The sequence below is a fragment of the Hoplias malabaricus genome, chromosome 2, assembly GCF_029633855.1.
Source record: "Hoplias malabaricus isolate fHopMal1 chromosome 2, fHopMal1.hap1, whole genome shotgun sequence".
NCBI lineage: Eukaryota > Metazoa > Chordata > Actinopteri > Characiformes > Erythrinidae > Hoplias > Hoplias malabaricus.
Genome location: NC_089801.1, coordinates 4,508,290 through 4,527,112, shown reverse-complemented (window position 1 = coordinate 4,527,112; position 18,823 = coordinate 4,508,290). Strand labels below are relative to the sequence as shown.

At 43.9% G+C, this 18,823-nt stretch overlaps 2 protein-coding genes across 2 annotated transcripts in view; one reads left to right on the top strand and one right to left on the bottom strand.

Moving 5' to 3' along the window:
• Positions 1 to 874: 874 nt before the first annotated feature.
• The window catches only part of LOC136673605 (neurexin-2-beta-like), a 139,071-nt gene continuing 121,122 nt past the window's right edge, over positions 875 to 18,823 (bottom strand). The window contains exons 6-7 of the mRNA XM_066649190.1: positions 14,755 to 14,830; positions 875 to 3,674 (exon numbers count right to left, since the gene is read on the bottom strand). Of these exons, the coding sequence (XP_066505287.1) occupies positions 2,797 to 3,674; positions 14,755 to 14,830 (954 nt within the window). The 3' untranslated portion in view covers positions 875 to 2,796. The remainder of the gene's footprint in view (positions 3,675 to 14,754; positions 14,831 to 18,823) is intronic.
• LOC136678585 (gamma-crystallin M2-like) lies at positions 16,819 to 17,552 on the top strand. Its single transcript, XM_066656628.1, has 2 exons — positions 16,819 to 17,171; positions 17,277 to 17,552. The coding sequence occupies exons 1-2, from the start codon at positions 16,899 to 16,901 to the stop codon at positions 17,550 to 17,552; spliced, it is 549 nt and encodes a 182-aa protein (XP_066512725.1). The 5' UTR covers positions 16,819 to 16,898.

Here is an 18,823-nt window from a genome sequence, read left to right as displayed (position 1 = left end):
AGAATAACGGTACCTCTACATTTGAGTTTAGCTTATTGCTAGGCTATTGTCATGAATAATGTTGGTTATTTAGCTAGATACTGTCATAACAGTCAGTCATAACGGTGTTTTACCGTGGCGTTGTTCAGCTGTTGTCCACCAGTGACGTCACGGTCGCGTTCGAGAATTTCCGTAGCGAGCTCGGGTTTTTCCGTCAATTTAATAAAATTGTCAGTTTTAAAGTAAATTAAGCTGCTATTTTCATTTTAATTCATACTTATATCTGTCAGTGACTACAATAATGTGGAATATTCATGGAGGTCCATTAAGTGGTGCTTAGCCTTTAAACAATAATGTGGGGTAGTTAAGATTGTCCTGCAGTCTTTTGATCAAAACCATGGCCTTTTTTGAAATACATAACATTATACCGTGTGGACGGACTAGACTCTAAGGTAAGCGAGTGTTTGAAAATAAGAAATAATCACAAGACACGGAAAAGTAAGAAGTATATAACCAATTGTATTCCCTTCTGTTAATATACACATATTTAGGTTCATCTCACTGGAACACTTTACAAGAACATTTAGAAAGAACAGGAGGGTGCTGGGAGGAAGGGCTCGGCGATAGAGGAGAACTCAAAAACAAGACAAACGTCAGCAGAAAACATGAAAAAGGTGAGACACGCACACGCTCGCGCACACGCACACACACACACGCGCACAGACCGTGGCTCTGAAAACAAACGAGAGAGATTTCAGAGCGACAGGGTGTTAGAAAAAAAACTAGAAAAAAAAAAGGATGCGAGGACCCTGAAGGATTACAGTCTGTCATGTTGGATGATGCACAGGAAATGATTAAAAACTAGAGAAAGACATGATGACGCAGAAGACTGCTGTCTCCAGAACTGACCAAAAACAGACAGACATGTGGTAAGGTAATATTTGCTTTGTAAACCAGATTACATTTTGCTCTGTTGAACAAATAGGAATATATCAGTTTGCTTCCCAGGATCACGGATTATTGGTTTCTTTCTCTTTTTTTTTTCTCTCCAAATGGGGTTTAATAAGGGAAACACATTGTTTATCTTAGCAATGGAATGAGGCTCAAATATTTAGACATTTCACAAACTTTTTTTTAAACATTTTTTTAAAATTCTTTTCATATTTGAGTTCTTTTAATAGAGCTGAGAAAATTTGAATACTAGAGTTCAAGTTGTACATCCTCGGTGGAACGGGTCATCGTCTTCGACTTTCGCGTTTCTTTCTTTCTTATTTTCTTAACGGTCGTTAAAAGTTCGTACGGATTCAGTCCCACTTCGCGTCCTGTACCAGTGAGAACGGGGAGCATGATTTCCTGCGAGTGTTCATGAACGTTAATGTTCCCCACTGCTCGAGCAACGAGGTACACGATTTCCTGTAAACGTCTTTCCCTTTTTGTTTATGACAAAAATAGAAAAGAAAATCAAATAAAAAGTCAAGCGCTCTGGTCTGCAGGTTGTGCTGTTCCATTATTCCTGTAGCGTTTCTTTTTTCATGGACATGTTACGATGTGGTTTGTTCATGAAATGCACAGGGTGAGGGAAACGGACTCACGCTGACGACCAAACAGTCTGTTATCACCTCAGAGCGGTGGACGGACATTACCTAATGATCACCATCCATTCCCTTTTCTGTGAGGTCCTTGAGTTTCTCAAATGTCTATACATATATATTTATATAGAACAAAGTCATTTTGCTGCTGTGAGATGTTAATTTTTTTTTTTTCCGGTTCTTCGTATATGGAACTGAGAGCAGGAATCAGGATCCTCAAAAGGGCTCGACGTGGAACCCCCAAAAAACACATGACGGATATCTGCTGGAACGAAGGACAGCCGGGCCTCAGAGAGTTTCGGTGGCTAAACGGAGCAACCGTGGATGTCGGATAGTTCTCACACTTTGCTAGTTATTCAGTTTGCAACTTTTTTGATATAATTTTTTTTAACTCCACAGAATCAGTTTTTGTCTCTTTTTCATTTATGAATACTACATGCTTGAAACACAGCAGAAGTTACGTCGCATCAGCTCCTGAGCACCAAAGACGAGGAGAGGAAATAAGAGTATGAGCCGAACGGAGAGAGAAAGACCGAGGAAGGGAAAGGAGAGAGAAGTAAGAGACGAATACTTGGAGCAGAGAGGGAGGCAGATTTGACACAGAGTTCGTTTGGCAGTATTTTTGGAGTGGCACGATTGCAGAACTGTTTGGTCTCCACCTATCTGTCAGATATGGCCTACTCCAACTAAACATTCTCCTGTTGTAAAGTTTTGAAACAGACGAACGGTGGTAAATGCTCAACGCACTCGAGGTACGGCTGTCTTCTGCACAAAGGATTCCCCTGGGCTTGGCACATACAGTTATTCACATCAGGTTAGGTGATGATCCTGAAGACCCAAGACTAACACAGCATTTACAAAGAGCTACCTAGAATTTCTAACTGTTACAATGGAAAGAAATCCACTTCTCGTCTACCCGACAGTACAAAAGTAGAGCAAAGACAGAATCTGTAATAAGGACCAGCTATCAAAAATCAGGAAATAAAGAGAATCAACCCAAATCCCACTCGTTTTATCTTTGTTCCTCTTGACTTCTTTTCAGAAACGGTCTGGCAGGGGGAATAAGAAGAGGACGTGTTCTGCTCAAAATGTGATTGCAAAGTGCCAACAAATACCTGATCTTTTGCCTTCTCTCTGCTGATACCATTCATCCCTCCTCCACTCCTTCCTTCTCCCTCTTCCTCTCTCTCTCTTTTTTCCTCTGCCTTCATCCCTGGCAGGCCTCAGCTCAGACGTAGTATTCCTTGTCTTTGTTCTTCTTGCTCTTTGTGCCCGTTTTGGCTGTGCCGGACTGCTTCTCCTTGACCAGTGCCCCGTTGCTCTGCGTCGCTGAATTACTGATGTAGTTGCGACTCTGGTCCACCTGGTAGGATCCTTCATCTCTGTTGCGATACTTGTACATGGCGTAGAGGAGGATGAGGATGCAGAGGGCGGCCGCTGCCACAATTCCCACCACCATCCCTGTGGTGCTGCTGGACTCGCGGATTACCTCCACGGCTCCGGGAGGCCCTCGGTCCGGGGACGACGGATCTGTGGTGGGGATATGAGGGAAATTTGGGGGGTAAGTTATTCCAGGGATGTGCCTGTGCCTCCCGCCGAGATCAGGATCCCCAGAAGGTTGGACTGGGGGCAGGAGCACCTGATCGCGGGTGTTCATTTTGCCTGCTGGGATATTGGCGCCGCTGTTCATGCCGGTTTTGAGTCGCGGTACGAGCTGTTCTGGGTGGGCCGTGGGGGCGGAGGGGAGCGGGGGGCGGTGGGAATCGGGGTGCCGGGAGAAATGGCGATCCCCTCGTGTGTTTTCAGCCGCTGGGGGAGGCGGAAGCACGGTCCGGTCGGTGCCGAGGGGCGGAATTTTGTAATAGTCCTCGTCGTCCGACTCGGTCATCTCTCCCGAGCCTGAGACCTCCATGGCCTCGTCACAGTCCTCCTGGTCCAGTGGGCACGGAGCCCGGCCATTGGGCAGTGACAGAGACTCTTTGGTGGTCTCGGGCGGTGTGAGGAAAGGGTGGTAGGTGGGGGGTGGAGGGATAACGGGGTAGCGTGTTGCGACTGAAGGGGGATCTAGGGAATCCACGGTTATAATAGGCAACACTAATTCACCTCCTAGGATAAGAAACAGACAGGGCAGGAGGGGGGGGACAGCGCATTAGTAAAACCCTGAGCAAGCTGTTCTCCGGACCAAAAAGAAAGGCAACAACAGTGAAAAGAAAACAACAGCAACACAGGTATAACCATCATTAGAACAGCACTAAGACTTAGAATGAGGTTAGTTCAAGTTTAGTTAGTGACTTGTGATCTATTTAAAATGTTAATCTCTCTACGCTACATCTGTCATCTAAGACGTCTACGCTAACTCTTGTCCTAACTAGCTCTACATACAAAGTACATCATTACAAATGAATAAAAACTCCAGCATTATGTATTACACTAACTTATCTTGTCTAGACTAAGCTGCAAATGTTACTGTTTCACTAGACTACGTTAAGAGCACAAAAACAGTTCTACAGCTAAATACATACGCCTTATATCCTGACTGACTCTACTCTCTCTCTCTCTCTGTCCTGAGTCTGATTGGATGGGTTAAATAAGATAGCAAACCACGTAGTACAGGTCACTTACATCAACAAATTGGCCGCATGATTTTTGCATGAAAAAAAAAAATTACAAAAAGAAAGCTGTGTAAGATTGTTCTCGGATAGTGATCAACAATGTTCACCCCAATTTTAAAAAGAAGGTAGAGTCTCTTTAATCATCCATTCAATGTTTCTACTCTGAGCTTATGAAGATAAGTATAATCCCTCTTCCCTGTAGGCATTACGGTGACTGGAGAGGTCTTACTAATTATTATAATCTATATGCAAACCACTCAGGTTCACCTTAGGATACTGAAGAAGATTTCTAATTCATACTCCCACTACACCCTCCCCCCAAAATAAAGATCATATCATTAAAGATAATTATCCCTTTTCCTTATTCCCCCCTGCTACTTCAGCTTATGAATAACAAACCTCACCTTCCAGTAGTCCTTTGATACATTTATACATATGTCCTATTATTGTAAAACTGATCAGCTATTCACTCAGACATTGCATACACAAGCTATGTTCATTAAATGTAAATCAGTCAGTGTGAAAGCAAATTTCTTTTCAGTTTTAAACATTCATGGACAACGTTTAGATGAGGAGAATTACTGCTATTTCAAATGACATATTCCACAAAGGGTAAAGTATAAGGAAATGTCTGACATTCCCCGTCATAACCCAGCAATCAACATGGTCCAGTTTAAAACTCCCCAAACAGTCCCTCTTAAGCTAAACAGGGCTTTGTCGTACATGAAAAAGGGTTATTACGTTCAAAATACAGCAAACCCACAAAGGAGAAAGGCTTATAAACACAAATATCAGATATAAAGAAGGGTAAGATGAACTGAAAAAAGGAAAAGTTAGTTATTTTCTATAGCACCCCCCCCCCCCCAGCACCCACCATACAATATAAATAAGTAAACTGCCTTGGCTGTGAAGTGTGGGCTGTGCTGTTGTGTGTTTGTGTCCTAAGGCTGAAGGTTGTGCTGTGTTTTAAAGAGAGCACTAGCCACTGTTTTATCACGGAGTAGATCAGATGCAGATCATTCAGGATTAGACGGATGGTTAAACGCCAGTGTCCAGTGTTTAAGGACCGTCCTTTTGAAGACTGTCTCAAATGGCATGCTCAAGGGGTCCAATTACTGTGAAGAAAATCCCCTTTGTGGCTAAAATGAAAAGAAATCATTCATCAGCTATAGCATTAGCGGTTATTAAATTAGAAACGTAACTGTTTATACCGTTGGTGCTCACAGTTCTATTACACATACTTAGAGCCACAAAGCAATTTCTGGGCTGTATTAAAGCACTGCAGCATCTCCAATTACATGGAAGACAGGAACTCTTGATTACAGCACTGTAACCTTATGGAGAAGGCAATACATCGATAAGAAAAAAGAGAAAAATAAAAGAGTAGAAAGGAAACCCTGCATCTTGGCGATAACCATCGGAGGCGGTGATAATAATCTCATATTCTTAAGGGAGAAGAATAGCAGTGGCTGCGCTCAGACTACCTCTGAGATATACTCCAGTACACCGAGCCAAGCCGGCTGGGGAAGGCATATTTTAATACTAAAATGCAATATAACTGAGTAACTATGCTGTCACCCTTGGGATACAGTACACACAGACTGCCCACACCATAAAACAGCCAACAATACCATGTCAGTGAATCAGTAGGTGTGTTTAAAACGATACCCATAGAGGCTGGGTGTAGCTGACCTCCTTTGAGTTATTTACTGCTGTTAAAAGTTCTTTTTCTACTCAAAAGATGTACAGCTTGTGTTTGGTCAGTAATGCCCCTCGATGCACTGGTTACGATCCAATAAAATAAAACTCACTTGGTCTGAAATGATGCTAAATTCAGAAAAACAATGTCATATAACGCTCCGAACAGCCTGCGTACGCTACACGAGGCTATGAAATATTTCATTTTGATGTGTACTGCTTGCAAATCCATTTTTTTCACAAAGTACATGAGCCCCCTGAAGGCTGCTATTGGCACAACATAATATACGCAGTTTAACACATAGGCCCTGGAACAGCGTATGATTCTGCGCTGACAGCATGTAAGACACGAAGAGGCTTAAGCGGAGCTATGGCTAGGCTCACAAAATGTATTAAAAAGCTTTAATAATAACTATGTCAAGTCAAAGTGCAGCGGTGCCCCCTCTATAGCTTCACTGTGAGATTAGCTTCTGCAGGCTCCTTCTCAGCTTAACCACTTAAGACTTTCAGGGCTTCGGTTTGACAATGGGAGCACAGAATAGGAAGAGGCATGCAAGTCTCAGAACATATGAAATATGGAAAAATCTTAAATATCAATGGATACAATGATAATACAACAGCATAATCCTTCTTCCGTGCCCATTTACTTACAGCACTCTCACTTTTCTTCTCTGTCACACTGCTTTCACCCCCTCGTCTGTTAATGATGGAGTGGATTCATGCAAAAAACAACAAGATAAATATTTGATCCCTTGCAATGAACCGCCATCTTTAGCTTTAAATTAAGTGGTTTTATTTGTAAACAGTCTTTAAGGAATTTCCTCTGTGAATTGGTCTCTATTTTGAATTCCAGCGCTCACACAAAGGAACTACGGAGACTGGAAAAGAAAGCAGTGCTCAACGGTAATGACTGATAAATGGCTCTTTAATGCATGGGATACTTTATGAGGCCTGTCATGGTTTCCCAGCTGAGCTTCATTCATTCATTCATTATCTGTAACCGCTTATTCAATTCAGGTGAGTCCAGAGCCTACCTGGAATCATTGGGCGCAAGGCGGGAATACACCCTGGAGGGGGCGCCAGTCCTTCACATGGCAATACAGACACACACATTCACTCACACACTCACACCTACGGACACTTTTGAGTCGCCTACCAACGTGTGTTTTTGGACTGTGGGAGGAAACCAGAGCACCCGGAGGAAACCCACGCAGACACGGGGATAACACACCACACTCCTCACAGACAGTCACCCGGAGGAAACCCACGCAGACACGGGGATAACACACCACACTCCTCACAGACAGTCACCCGGAGGAAACCCACGCAGACACAGAGAGAACACACCACACTCCTCACAGACAGTCCCCCGGAGGAAACCCACGCAGACACGGGAAGAACACACCACACTCCTCACAGACAGTCACCTGGAGGAAACCCACGCAGACACAGGGAGAACACACCACACTCCTCACAGACAGTCACCTGGAGGAAACCCACGCAGACACAGGGAGAACACACCACACTCCTCACAGACAGTATCTGTCTGTGACCTGCTGCGCCACTGCGCCGCCCCCAGCTGAGCTTGAATACTCAAATACTGAATAACACGTGCCTTCTCAGTGACTTATCAGTCATTGTATGATGACAATGCATGTAGTAACTGCTTGATTTATATCGTAAGAGCCTTATGGACATTTATCATTTATTTCCTAAAGGATTTAACACAAGTTACAGAGTCCAGGAGATGAGATGAGCCCCCACCGCAATTATCCACTGTCATTTTATCTCATTGGTTAATTACGTATAAATGTGGCGAAGTGTTCTGATTTCCTTTTCAAACTTCAGGGCTAAACTGGCAGCAGCTAACACTGTATTTAATTTTCATGGGGGGCATTTGGATGTTTGCTGAAATGTTGCCACAGAACTGGAGGTTAAGGTCGATATTGTGACAGACACAGATGGTGTTAATCAAAGGCAGGACCAGGCTATATTTCTATCATTGTCTGTCTATTTTGACTGATAGCAGGCTTATAACTCTCACTGGCCTGAAGCATCCTCCCTGCACACACACACACACGCAGAGGCATCCATATGGAGGTGCCAGACAAAAGCTGCTTGTCTTTCTTCCCCTTAGTCCATGCCCTGTTGTTGTTGTTGTTGTTCTCGTTTCGTGTTGTTTTCTATTTCATCTGCTACCATTTCTTTCTTCTTGTGTTATTTACTTTGTTTTCCTTTTATGAATCTGACTTCCTCTCAGCCTTTCATGTGTCAATTCATATTCTCCCATTTCCCCTTTAGCCCACCCCACTGTCTGTTCAGGATCTTTTGCATACCGCTGTGCACCGCTGACGTTCGGCACCGAACATGGCCACCGCTGAGAGTTAACCGCCGCGGCGCTCGGAGACGAGCTGCTGCTGCCTCGGTTCTGGTTTAAAGGACAGCGGTAATTATCTGCAGCCAGAAGCATATTTACATCCTCAGCTGCCTGGCTGTGGTCAGCCTGATTTACATTGTCTTAGTTATTGTTCTGTAATTACATTTTTTTCGGGATACATTATTAAACAGATAATCTGTGTCTTCGGTGGTGTTAAACACAGGGCTTATGCATTTATTATTTTTTCCTGAGCTGGAAGGTGAATTGAAATCTGCAGTAATTAAAAACAGCAAACAAATAAGTGGGAGAAAATGGGAAACAACAGATCAACAATGTTTCCCCTGATGGTTCAAACTGTGTCTGTGTGTGTGTGTTGGAGTGGGGCACTTTAACAATGCCTAGGGTAGTATTTAAGTTTTTATGAATATTTAATGTGATCATGAAGAACAAAAGAAGTGAAAACGAACAAGTGACATCAAAAGAAGCGGCTGCTTCTATATTCAGTGCTTTAAAAATAAGACTGCACATTTACAATCAAGGCTCATTATCAGCTTTAACAACTTTCCTTCCTCAGAAAAGTATCTCATGAACTCTTCGTCATAGACTGGTGATGTAACGAGGCTGGCGTCAGCGGCGTGGTGCTTGGTGGTTTATTATATAATGAAGGAAATGGGAGGAAACCGGAGCACCCAGAGGAAACCCACGCAGACACAGGGAGAACACACCACACTCCTCACAGACAATCACCCGGAGGAAACCCACGCAGACACAGAGAGAACACACCACACTCCTCACAGACAGTCACACGGAGGAAACCCACTCAGACACAGGGAGAACACACCACACTCCTCACAGACAGTCACACGGAGGAAACCCACTCAGACACAGGGAGAACACACCACACTCCTCACAGACAGTCACCCGGAGGAAACCCACGCAGACACAGGGAGAACACACCACACTCCTAACAGACAGTCACACGGAGGAAACCCACTCAGACACAGGGAGAACACACCACACTCCTCACAGACAGTCACACGGAGGAAACCCACTCAGAAACAGGGAGAACACACCACACTCCTCACAGACAGTCACCTGAAGGAAACCCACGCAGACACAGAGAGAACACACCACACTCCTCACAGTCAGTCACCCGGAGGAAACCCACGCAGACACAGGGAGAACACACCACACTCCTAACAGACAGTCACACGGAGGAAACCCACTCAGACACAGGAAGAACACACCACACTCCTCACAGACAATCGCCCGGAGGAAACCCACGCAGACACAGGGAGAACACACCACACTCCTCACAGACAGTCACACGGAGGAAACCCACTCAGACACAGGGAGAACACACCACACTCCTCACAGACAGTCACCCGAAGGAAACCCACGCAGACACAGAGAGAACACGCCACACTCCTCAGGTCCCCATAACCTCCAGGTCCCCTGGAGCTGTGTGACTGCGTGACTCTGTGACATATTCATTTTTTATATTTTAACATCTAGTTATGAGCTAATTTGTTGAAGAGTGTGCAGCAGCACAAAGCAGAGGCTGAGGGCTCCACCCTGTAAACAACATACCGTTCCTTAAAGCACATCAGGTTACATTGTTAAAGAAATGAGTGGAAGAATCAAGTTCTATTCTTTCATTTGGCTGTGTCATACACAGAGTAGTCGATTCTAATTTACAATTTTAAACTTAGAAACGTCAATGTCAAGCAAGAACAGCCAAGTGCATCAATTAGCAATTATCCCTCTCGACTAGAGAAGGAATACTTCACAAAAATAACTGGCCCAACCCTTATTTTCAGAATTGTAAACATACTGTTTCAGGAATTACAGCAGGGTGAAATTAGACTGTCATTCATCGCCTCAAACTAATGATGTACTACTGCTTGTTATTCTGGCAGTTTCTACTCAGCTCAGTGGAGCTCTGTGCTGCTGCACACATTCTAGAAAAAAGTCTCTGACAAAAACATACAGCATCAGGTGCTTCCCAGTGTAGTGTGTATGGGTGCCATATTGGGCAGTCCTGCTGATACTGAACTAACGCCTCGCCCTCTGGTCTTCAGTCCTGCCTTTAGTTTTTACATTCATTTAAGAAAATGCTGCAAGGAGATGGCACCTGTCTGATATCGAGCGTTACTAACTGGCGATAATATGAACCAGTGTTACAGAATTACTTTTCATCACAGCAGAACATAAAGGAAAGGAAAGTAGATCATGTAACAACAGATGGCACCTACATACATTGTTTCCTGTCTCTAAAAAAGACAAAGAAATGTACAAAAAAGTCGTGAAAACACAGTAAAGCAACGCTGTCCTCACGACTGAAATGGAAACGGTGTGTTCACACTGTCAGCGGTGCCTTTGCTTTCCTAGAAATCTGTTCCATCCATTTGTAGAAGAGAAGCTCATTGTCGCAGTCTCTAACTTCCCTGTCCTGTATGATGTGTCTTTACAGATATTTCGATGCGTGTTTGTATCAAGCGTTGCTATTTCGGTCCCACCTTGAGAGCAGCGTGTCAAACTGCGCTGTGTCTCGTTTAAAATACCGATGGAGTCTGGCATCATCAAGCCACATCATCTTGCACCAGCCGGCGGTACGCGCTGTGCTCGGTCTGGGCTCCGATAGTTTTGTGCACCCAGATAGAACGACGGTGGTGTTTTCGTCATAAATAGACGGCAGCAGTCACCAATAACAAACGCAGATGTCCTCTCCGACAGTGATGCCCTACACACGGATGGAATTTATAGACGAGGGATTTTTTATTTTCGGTGAGATCAGGACTGATTTGTGGTTTAAATCGGGCAGGAAGGTACTGTGACATGCGATTTGACTCTGTATGCGCTCTGTAGCGGCTGTAGCCAGTAAAGCATGGGGTGCTGCCATGGCTTTGGCAACAAGAAAACACCTTAAGTGATGAGTGACAAGTGGCAAGAAAATAAAACCAATTGTTAGTGGTGTGAATGTAGAGAGTCTAGTCGTCCTTTGAGTTCTATCTGAAAATCCACTGCTAGAATAGAAGTGATGGAAGGGCAGCCCTATCAGTGTGTGGACATTTTACTCTCTCAGCAGCTGTGAAGTATGCAAACAAATGCTGCTGAAATATGCATAAGCTTCATGTGTGCGTGCCAGCAGTCAAATCAGCATTACTAAGCTGCTTTGGGGAGCATACGAAACAATTTGAGTGTGTGTGTGTGTGTGTGTGCATATGAGTGTGTGGGATGTGTCTGACTCTGATGCATGAAGTGTGAAGGAAGCCCCTGTGTGTGTGTGTTTCCCTGTATTGTAGTGTCAGCTCATTAGAAAGGAGAGAACCCTCAGCTAGGCTTGGTTAGATGATGTAATTAGGGGCGTCTAACGAGGGCAGAGATTAATTATCCCACCGAGATGGGGTTGGGCCGAGAGAAAATTCATGAGACGTTTCAGTGGGACCCCAGAAGAATGACACAATGCAAACTTTACTCTCCTCATCCCTCTCTTCTCCCCTCTGTTTTCATCCCATCTCTCTTTCCCCAGGCGCAACAGAACGTGACACACATGTCAATGATAGGCACTGCTCAAAGCTGGTGTCTCTCGCCCCCTCCCTCTCCCTCTCCCTCTCTCTTTGTGGTTCAGCGACTGTGTGGGTGACTCAGAGCTGTTTGTATATTTGTAGCTTTCTAAGGTCCTGCATGCCCTTGGATCTCCTCTTAGACACAAACTCAATACACTACTGTCTTCGCCTCACGCATCAGGAGCTTGTCTCTGCAGCTGGGAGAATATGAAAAAGGAAATTAAACAAATAAATGCAGAGATCAAACAAACAAACACAACGTAATCAGCGCCGTTGTATTCCCGTGCTGACCGACAGAGAGGGTGTGTGTGTGTGTGTGTGTGTGTGTGTGAGCGTGTTCTCCACTGAACATGGTGCTTTAGTTCATTATAATATCCGTGCTCCAGTATTGTGGCGTCAGTAGTTAACCCTTTACTTCACTTTCATTTAATTACCTGCATTCACAGTGGTAGCTTTCCAGGGGAACAGATGCTGCTTTTGTTAGTTTGCTGCTTGTTGATTCACACTTATCCTGCCAGTTATGCTGAAGGTTTTGATTTAGAAGTCATTTTAAAGTGGTGTGTGAACGACAGTACGACAGTCTCAGCTTCTGTGAGAGGAGCACACGGCTTTTCATTAAACTGTCCCCAGTTCAGCCCTCGGTATTTTCCCTGTGAGTAAAATTTGTTTGATTTACATTTTGTAAAAGCGGCCTCGAGTTTCTCTTTCAAACTCAAATCATAATAAAACATCTCCAAGTACAAACACTAATGTGGAACTGATTGAAAGTTCAGAATCTGTGCTTTCCTCAGAATCACTCCACTTTCCTCACAGTGCTACGACTCAGAAATCATTCCCATAAAATCCCACTAGGCTTTTGTTTTACTGCTGATAAACGAAACCTCAGTGTTAGTGCACGTTGTGTTTTTCCAAACTCTTCTTGTGACTGGAGCCATATGAACGGATATAACCCTGGCCTGCTCCATCTCCATGACTTTTCTCCTTCTTCATTCCAATCATTGATCCGTCTCAGCTCAGTACAGCACTGGAGGAAAACACACGTTTACGCACTGCTGGGGTGATTACGATCAGCGTGATCCAAAAAAAGAAAACTGAAGACAGGAAGAAAAAAAAAGTAGAAAGTAGTTGACACCTAAAAATAATGAACTGGGCAGAAATGCCAACCAAAGCAACTTTCCCTGTCCTCTAGTGGGTTTCGGACGGTGCCGGTGAGTGGGCTGAGACGCAGCTGAATTTAGATGGCTTTAGATCTGAAGTTGGAGCCACTCTGTCTCCGCTGCTGCGGTTTCTGAAAGGCTCCTGTGTTATTAGTGTGGCCATGAAGGTGCGAGAAATGTTTCTCCTGCATGCTACACAATCAGTAGGAGCTTCATCATTTGCTGATTAAAATGAACAGTAAATGATTTCAGAATTTACGGTGGGTTTGAGACAAACACAACATTCATTCAGTCATTCATTCATTATCTGTAACCCTTATCCAATTCAGGGTCGCGGTGGGTCCAGAGCCTACCTGGAATCATTGGGCGCAAGGCGGGAATACACCCTGGAGGGGGCGCCAGTCCTTCACAGGGCAACACACACTCACACACACACATTTACTCCCACACTCACACCTACGGACACTTTTGAGTCGCCAATCCACCTATCAACGTGTGTTTTTGGACTGTTGGAGGAAACCGGAGCACCCGGAGGAAACCCACGCAGACACATGAAGAACACACCACACTCCTCACAGACAGTCACCCGGAGGAAACCCACACAGACACAGGGAGAACACACCACACTCCTCACAGACAGTCACCCGGAGGAAACCCATGCAGACACAGGGAGAACACACCACACTCCTCACAGACAGTCACCCGGAGGAAACCCACGCAGACACAGGGAGAACACACCACACTCCTCACAGACAGTCACCCGGAGCGGGAAATGAACCCACAACCTCTAGGACCCTGAAGCTGTGTGACCGTGACAACAAACACAACATTTACACAGAAAATCTCTAGACCACTCTGTAGGATTTTAGCCATCACCTATCACCAACCTGTAGTAAATTTGCTCATCATTAGTGCGATGAAATGTAAACATTTAATAAATGACAATATTGAACGTTGGGTTTTGTTCAGCTTAACCACAGCTTATTTTTAGTATAATATTCTGGTATGTTCCCGCTATTAGAACATTGCTGCAGGATCCAACAGCTGCTTTAACACCTGCCCAAAACCGCCAAAGGATCACACTCTCAAAACTGTTAAAACCTGGTTCACTGTCAGTTTAATTTCAGGTGATAATTAACACATACTTTAGGCTTAAGTACAGTTACCGCATTAAGCTCAATCACTGTATTTTGTTTTCATTTCAGATCATCGAGTGCCTCAAATGTCTGTTAAACTAAACACACTGTACAGTTTTTATTCATTTTTCATAATCGGTTACGTCATGTACAGTTAGTAGTTCAGCATTGTTCTGCTGACGCCTTCACCCGCCCCGGCTGTAGTGTGGGCCCCGCTGAGAGAGCTGTCTCTTCAGAGGCTGTGAGAATAGAGATGAGTGTGTTCTAATAAGCAATGAGTTTAAATGATAAATGTTATGTTGACTGTCCATATGATGATTAAAGTTTAAACTGCCTCCACGGTTGATTGACCATAAATCAATATTGTTTTTTTACATTAGCCAGTCTGCCTGCTGGGGTCATAGAGAGGCCAGGGGCGTGGCCTGTGCTAGTGGTGAAAGATGATTGGCCAAAACATATTGAGTTCCTTTTGCACGACCCTATTACAGTGTAGAACACACATGCGCAATAAAGAGAGGGACAGTACTGACCAAACACAGCTGCAGATTCCTGGTTCAAGCGTGTGTGTGTGTGTGTGTTTGTGTGTTTGTGTGTGTTTGCTAAATTAAAATACACTGACTCAATAAGATAAACTCACCACCAGGCTCACACTCCTCTAGATCCTCATCATCACTAGGACACTCTGCTGATGCTACTAACAGATCATCTGTGTTCTGAGAGAGAGAGATACAGAGAGGTAGAGAGGGACAGAGAGAGGGGTAGAGAGATACAGAGATAGAGAGAGAGAGACACACACACACAGAGAGAGAGATATAGAGAAAGAGAGAGAGAGAGAGAGTCAGAGATAGAGAGAGAGACAGAGAGAGAGATAAAGAGACAGAGAGAGAGACACACAGAGAGACAGAGAGATAAAGAGGGAGATAGAGAGCGAGAGAGACAGAGAGAGAGATTAATCGTTATTATTATTTAATCATTTTAACTCAATTTGATTTAATTTCAACTGAAATTAAAATGTTGTTCCAAGTTTCAAAATGATTTTAAGACAAACAACACAGTCAGAATTAATAGACACTCTACAGGGCTTTGCACAGCAGCCTGGTCATTGTGTATAAACAGACATATATGAATATTGTAAACATAACACAAACACACACAGACATATGCACGCACACAAACCATGTGAATATTTAAATATAAACTAAAAGTATATCATCAACATAAAATACATATATTTTTTGTGAGATTATTGTCATCCAACATTGATTTAAATATGAAATAAACACAGTAAACCCCTGGTGTTTTGGGCTATAGGCTGCTTTAAGGTCATTTAAGTCGAATAATTTGAAAAACGGTAGCAAAATATTGATGAGCAGATGAGAAGAATACAGCAGCAGCAACTCCTGGGTGGTGTTTCCATGTTCTCCCTGTGCCTGCGTTGGTTTCCTCCGGGGTCACCTCCGGTTTCCTCCCACAGTCCAAACACATGGAGGGTAGGTGAATTGGCTTCTCTAATAAATGAGTTAATGAATGAGTGTGTATGTGAATTAATGTCTGTTTGTGTGAGTGTGTGTGTGCTCAGATATGGATTGGCGCTGTGTCCTGGGTTAAACCCTAGTGCCCGATGCAGTCCTCCAGGTGGACGGTCGTTCCTGGTCGAGAGTACGCTGTGCGTGTTTGGCTGCCGCTTCTCGCCAGTGTGTGTGTGGATTGTAAAGCGTCCTTGGGTGTCTAGAAAGGCGCTATATAAGTGTAAGGATAGCAGACACTATGGTGCTCATCTGCTCATTAATATTTTGCTAGAACAGATCACAAGTGTGTGTCCTGAGTTTTAAGTAGCATCTGATCAACATTATTAAAGTTTACTAAATAAAACCCAGAGTTTATTAGTGGTTTCCATCAGAGAGATACATCTGTCAGTGTCCATTGTCTTCCATTATTTTTTCAAAACTAGGAGATTAGACCTGATATAAAAAGGTGGAAAGGTGTGAAATGACCTGCCAGCAGACTGACACTTTCTTTATAATCAGCATAAAAGTGAAGCCTCTTTGATCTTTAAAACTGTAGAATAATACTCTCCTTAACTCAATACACTCTCTACAGTTTATCATAGTTATGTCTAAATTACCATCTACTTCTTAAAATCCTTACACTACACAACGGTATTTGCTTTAAATGAATGTCTGTTTTGACCTAAACAACTTTGGAGATTGTTGTTGTAAATGAAATCAAATGTAAACTTCATTAAAGTCTATGGTGTGGGTTTGGTTGCGAAAGCAAAAAAACAAGTCCATTACTAAATCTGAACCCGTAAATTGCCAGCTTGCGTGAAGAGAAAAAAGGCACGCTGGGGGCATAGGTACGGCTCATTCACCAAACAAAAACACAGTAATGCACCTAGTGTATAGGCCCCCACCGGGATGTAAAGACCAAGAGAATCCATTTTTAAAAAGAGGCACAGTTGTATTATTTTGCCAATGGAGCCAATTCTAAAGTCTTCTGGAGACCCGTGTCACATGGAAATGGTAATGAAAGCCCTTCAGCTCTCTATGGGCCTCTGTGCTATGTTGCTGAGTCGGGGGGTTTTTACAATGGGAGGCACATGTTCTTTGGTCCCGGTCCAGCTATAAATGCAAGGGTTAAACCAGGCAGGACATCAGCTCACCAGTTGGATTCAGCTCTGAACCAAAGCAGCCGAACAGCCATCATGAGCATGGGCAGGGTAAGCAGCACAGAGCGGAGAGAGACTCACATCATCCCGCTTTGTACCTGGCTTATTTCGTAATGTGGTGTTTGTCCTTTCTGCCCAAACAGGTCATCTTCTACGAGGACAGGAACTTCATGGGTCGCTCTTATGAGTGCACCGGTGACAGTTCCGACATGTCCACATACCTGAGCCGCTGTCACTCCTGCAGAGTGGAGAGCGGCTGCTGGATGGTGTACGATCGTCCCAACTACATGGGAAACCAGTACTTCATGAGGAGGGGCGAGTACGCTGACTACATGAGCATGTGGGGATTCCAGAACTGCATCAGGTCCTGCCGCATGATCCCCATGGTACGCTGCGATACTCCTGCTCCGTCACCTCACACAGCTCTCTGATTACTGTAGGTAAAGTACTTTATCTCCAAACTGACATTGATTGGTTTCCTCCCCAAACAGCACAGAGGATCCTACAGGATGAGGATCTACGACAAGGAGAACTTCATGGGTCAGATGATGGAGGTGACTGATGACTGCGATTCCTTCATGGACCGCTACCACTGGTCTAACGGCTGCATGTCCTGCCACGTGATGGACGGCCACTGGCTGATGTACGAGCATCCCCACTACAGAGGCAGGATGTGGTACTTCAGGCCCGGAGAGTACAGGAGCTTCAGGGACTTTGGCGGCATGAGGTTCATGAGCATGAGGCGCATCATGGACTCCTGGTACTAAACCAGTGAAATTGATGGAAAAATAATTTTTAAATTAAAAAAATAAATAACATGAACTCTCAAAGTGTTGTCCTGATTTTATTTATCTCCAACATAGTTCTTGCACCAAGTTCTCTGAGATGTTCTTCTAATTTTAACTGACACAGCCGTCTCTTTAAAACAGTGAACACTTGGGTTGTTAAAGTACCTTTCAAATATTTTGATGAAGTCCCAGCGCTCTAAACATGTATAAAACATCTCTCACCTCTTAGAAGCTTGTTTTTGTGGAGTTTCAGCTTCTTTCCTGACATGTAAAAGCAAATGTTTCCTTTTAGCATTTTAGAATTTCACCTTAAGTGGGGTTTGAAGTGCAGTGATGGGCATACATTCCTAACAGACATGTTCATACACAGCAGTACTGAGCTTTCATTGATTACTGACAGTATTCTTTTCATGGGGCCGAATGGTTGGACGTCATACACCGTCATTATCACAAGAAACGTTGCTGAAACTACACATACACAAACCTAAATGTACAATGCATTGGTGCAAAATACCCCCAAAATGTTTAACTTGCACTGACAGTAGTTCATTTGACTTGCAGATATCTACAAGTCAGTGATGTCACTTGGGGCCATTTCAAAGCAACGTCAGGTTCCAAGGTCATTCACTTAACAACTGCTTGTACAGTGCCTTGCGAAAGTATTCAGCCCCTTGAACTTTTCAAACTTTTGCCACATTTTAGGCTTCAAACATAAAGATATAAAATTTTAATTTTTGTGAAGAATCAACAACAAGTGGGACACAATCGTGAAGTGGAATGAAATTTATTGGATGTGTCAAACTTTTTTAGCAAATAAAAAACTGAAAAGTGGTGCGTGCGATATTATTCGGCCCCCTTGTGTTAATACTTTGTAGCACCACCTTTTGCTGCAATTACAGCTGCAAGTCGCTTGGGGTATGTACTCTATCAGTTTTGCACATCGAGAGACTGAAATCCTTGCCCATTCTTCCTTGCAAAACAGCTCGAGCTCAGTGAGGTTGGATGGAGAGCGTTTGTAAACAGCAGTCTTCAGCTCTTTCCACAGATTCTCGATTGGATTCAGGTCTGGACTTTGACTTGGCCGTTCCAACACCTGGATACGTTTGTGAACCATTCCTTTGTAGATTTGGCTTTATGTTTTGGATCATTGTCTTGTTGGAAGATAAATCTCCGTCCCAGTCTCAGGTCTTGTCACGCCCTCATCCTGTCATGTCTGTATTCCCTGCCATGTGCTCTCTCTGCACATGGCT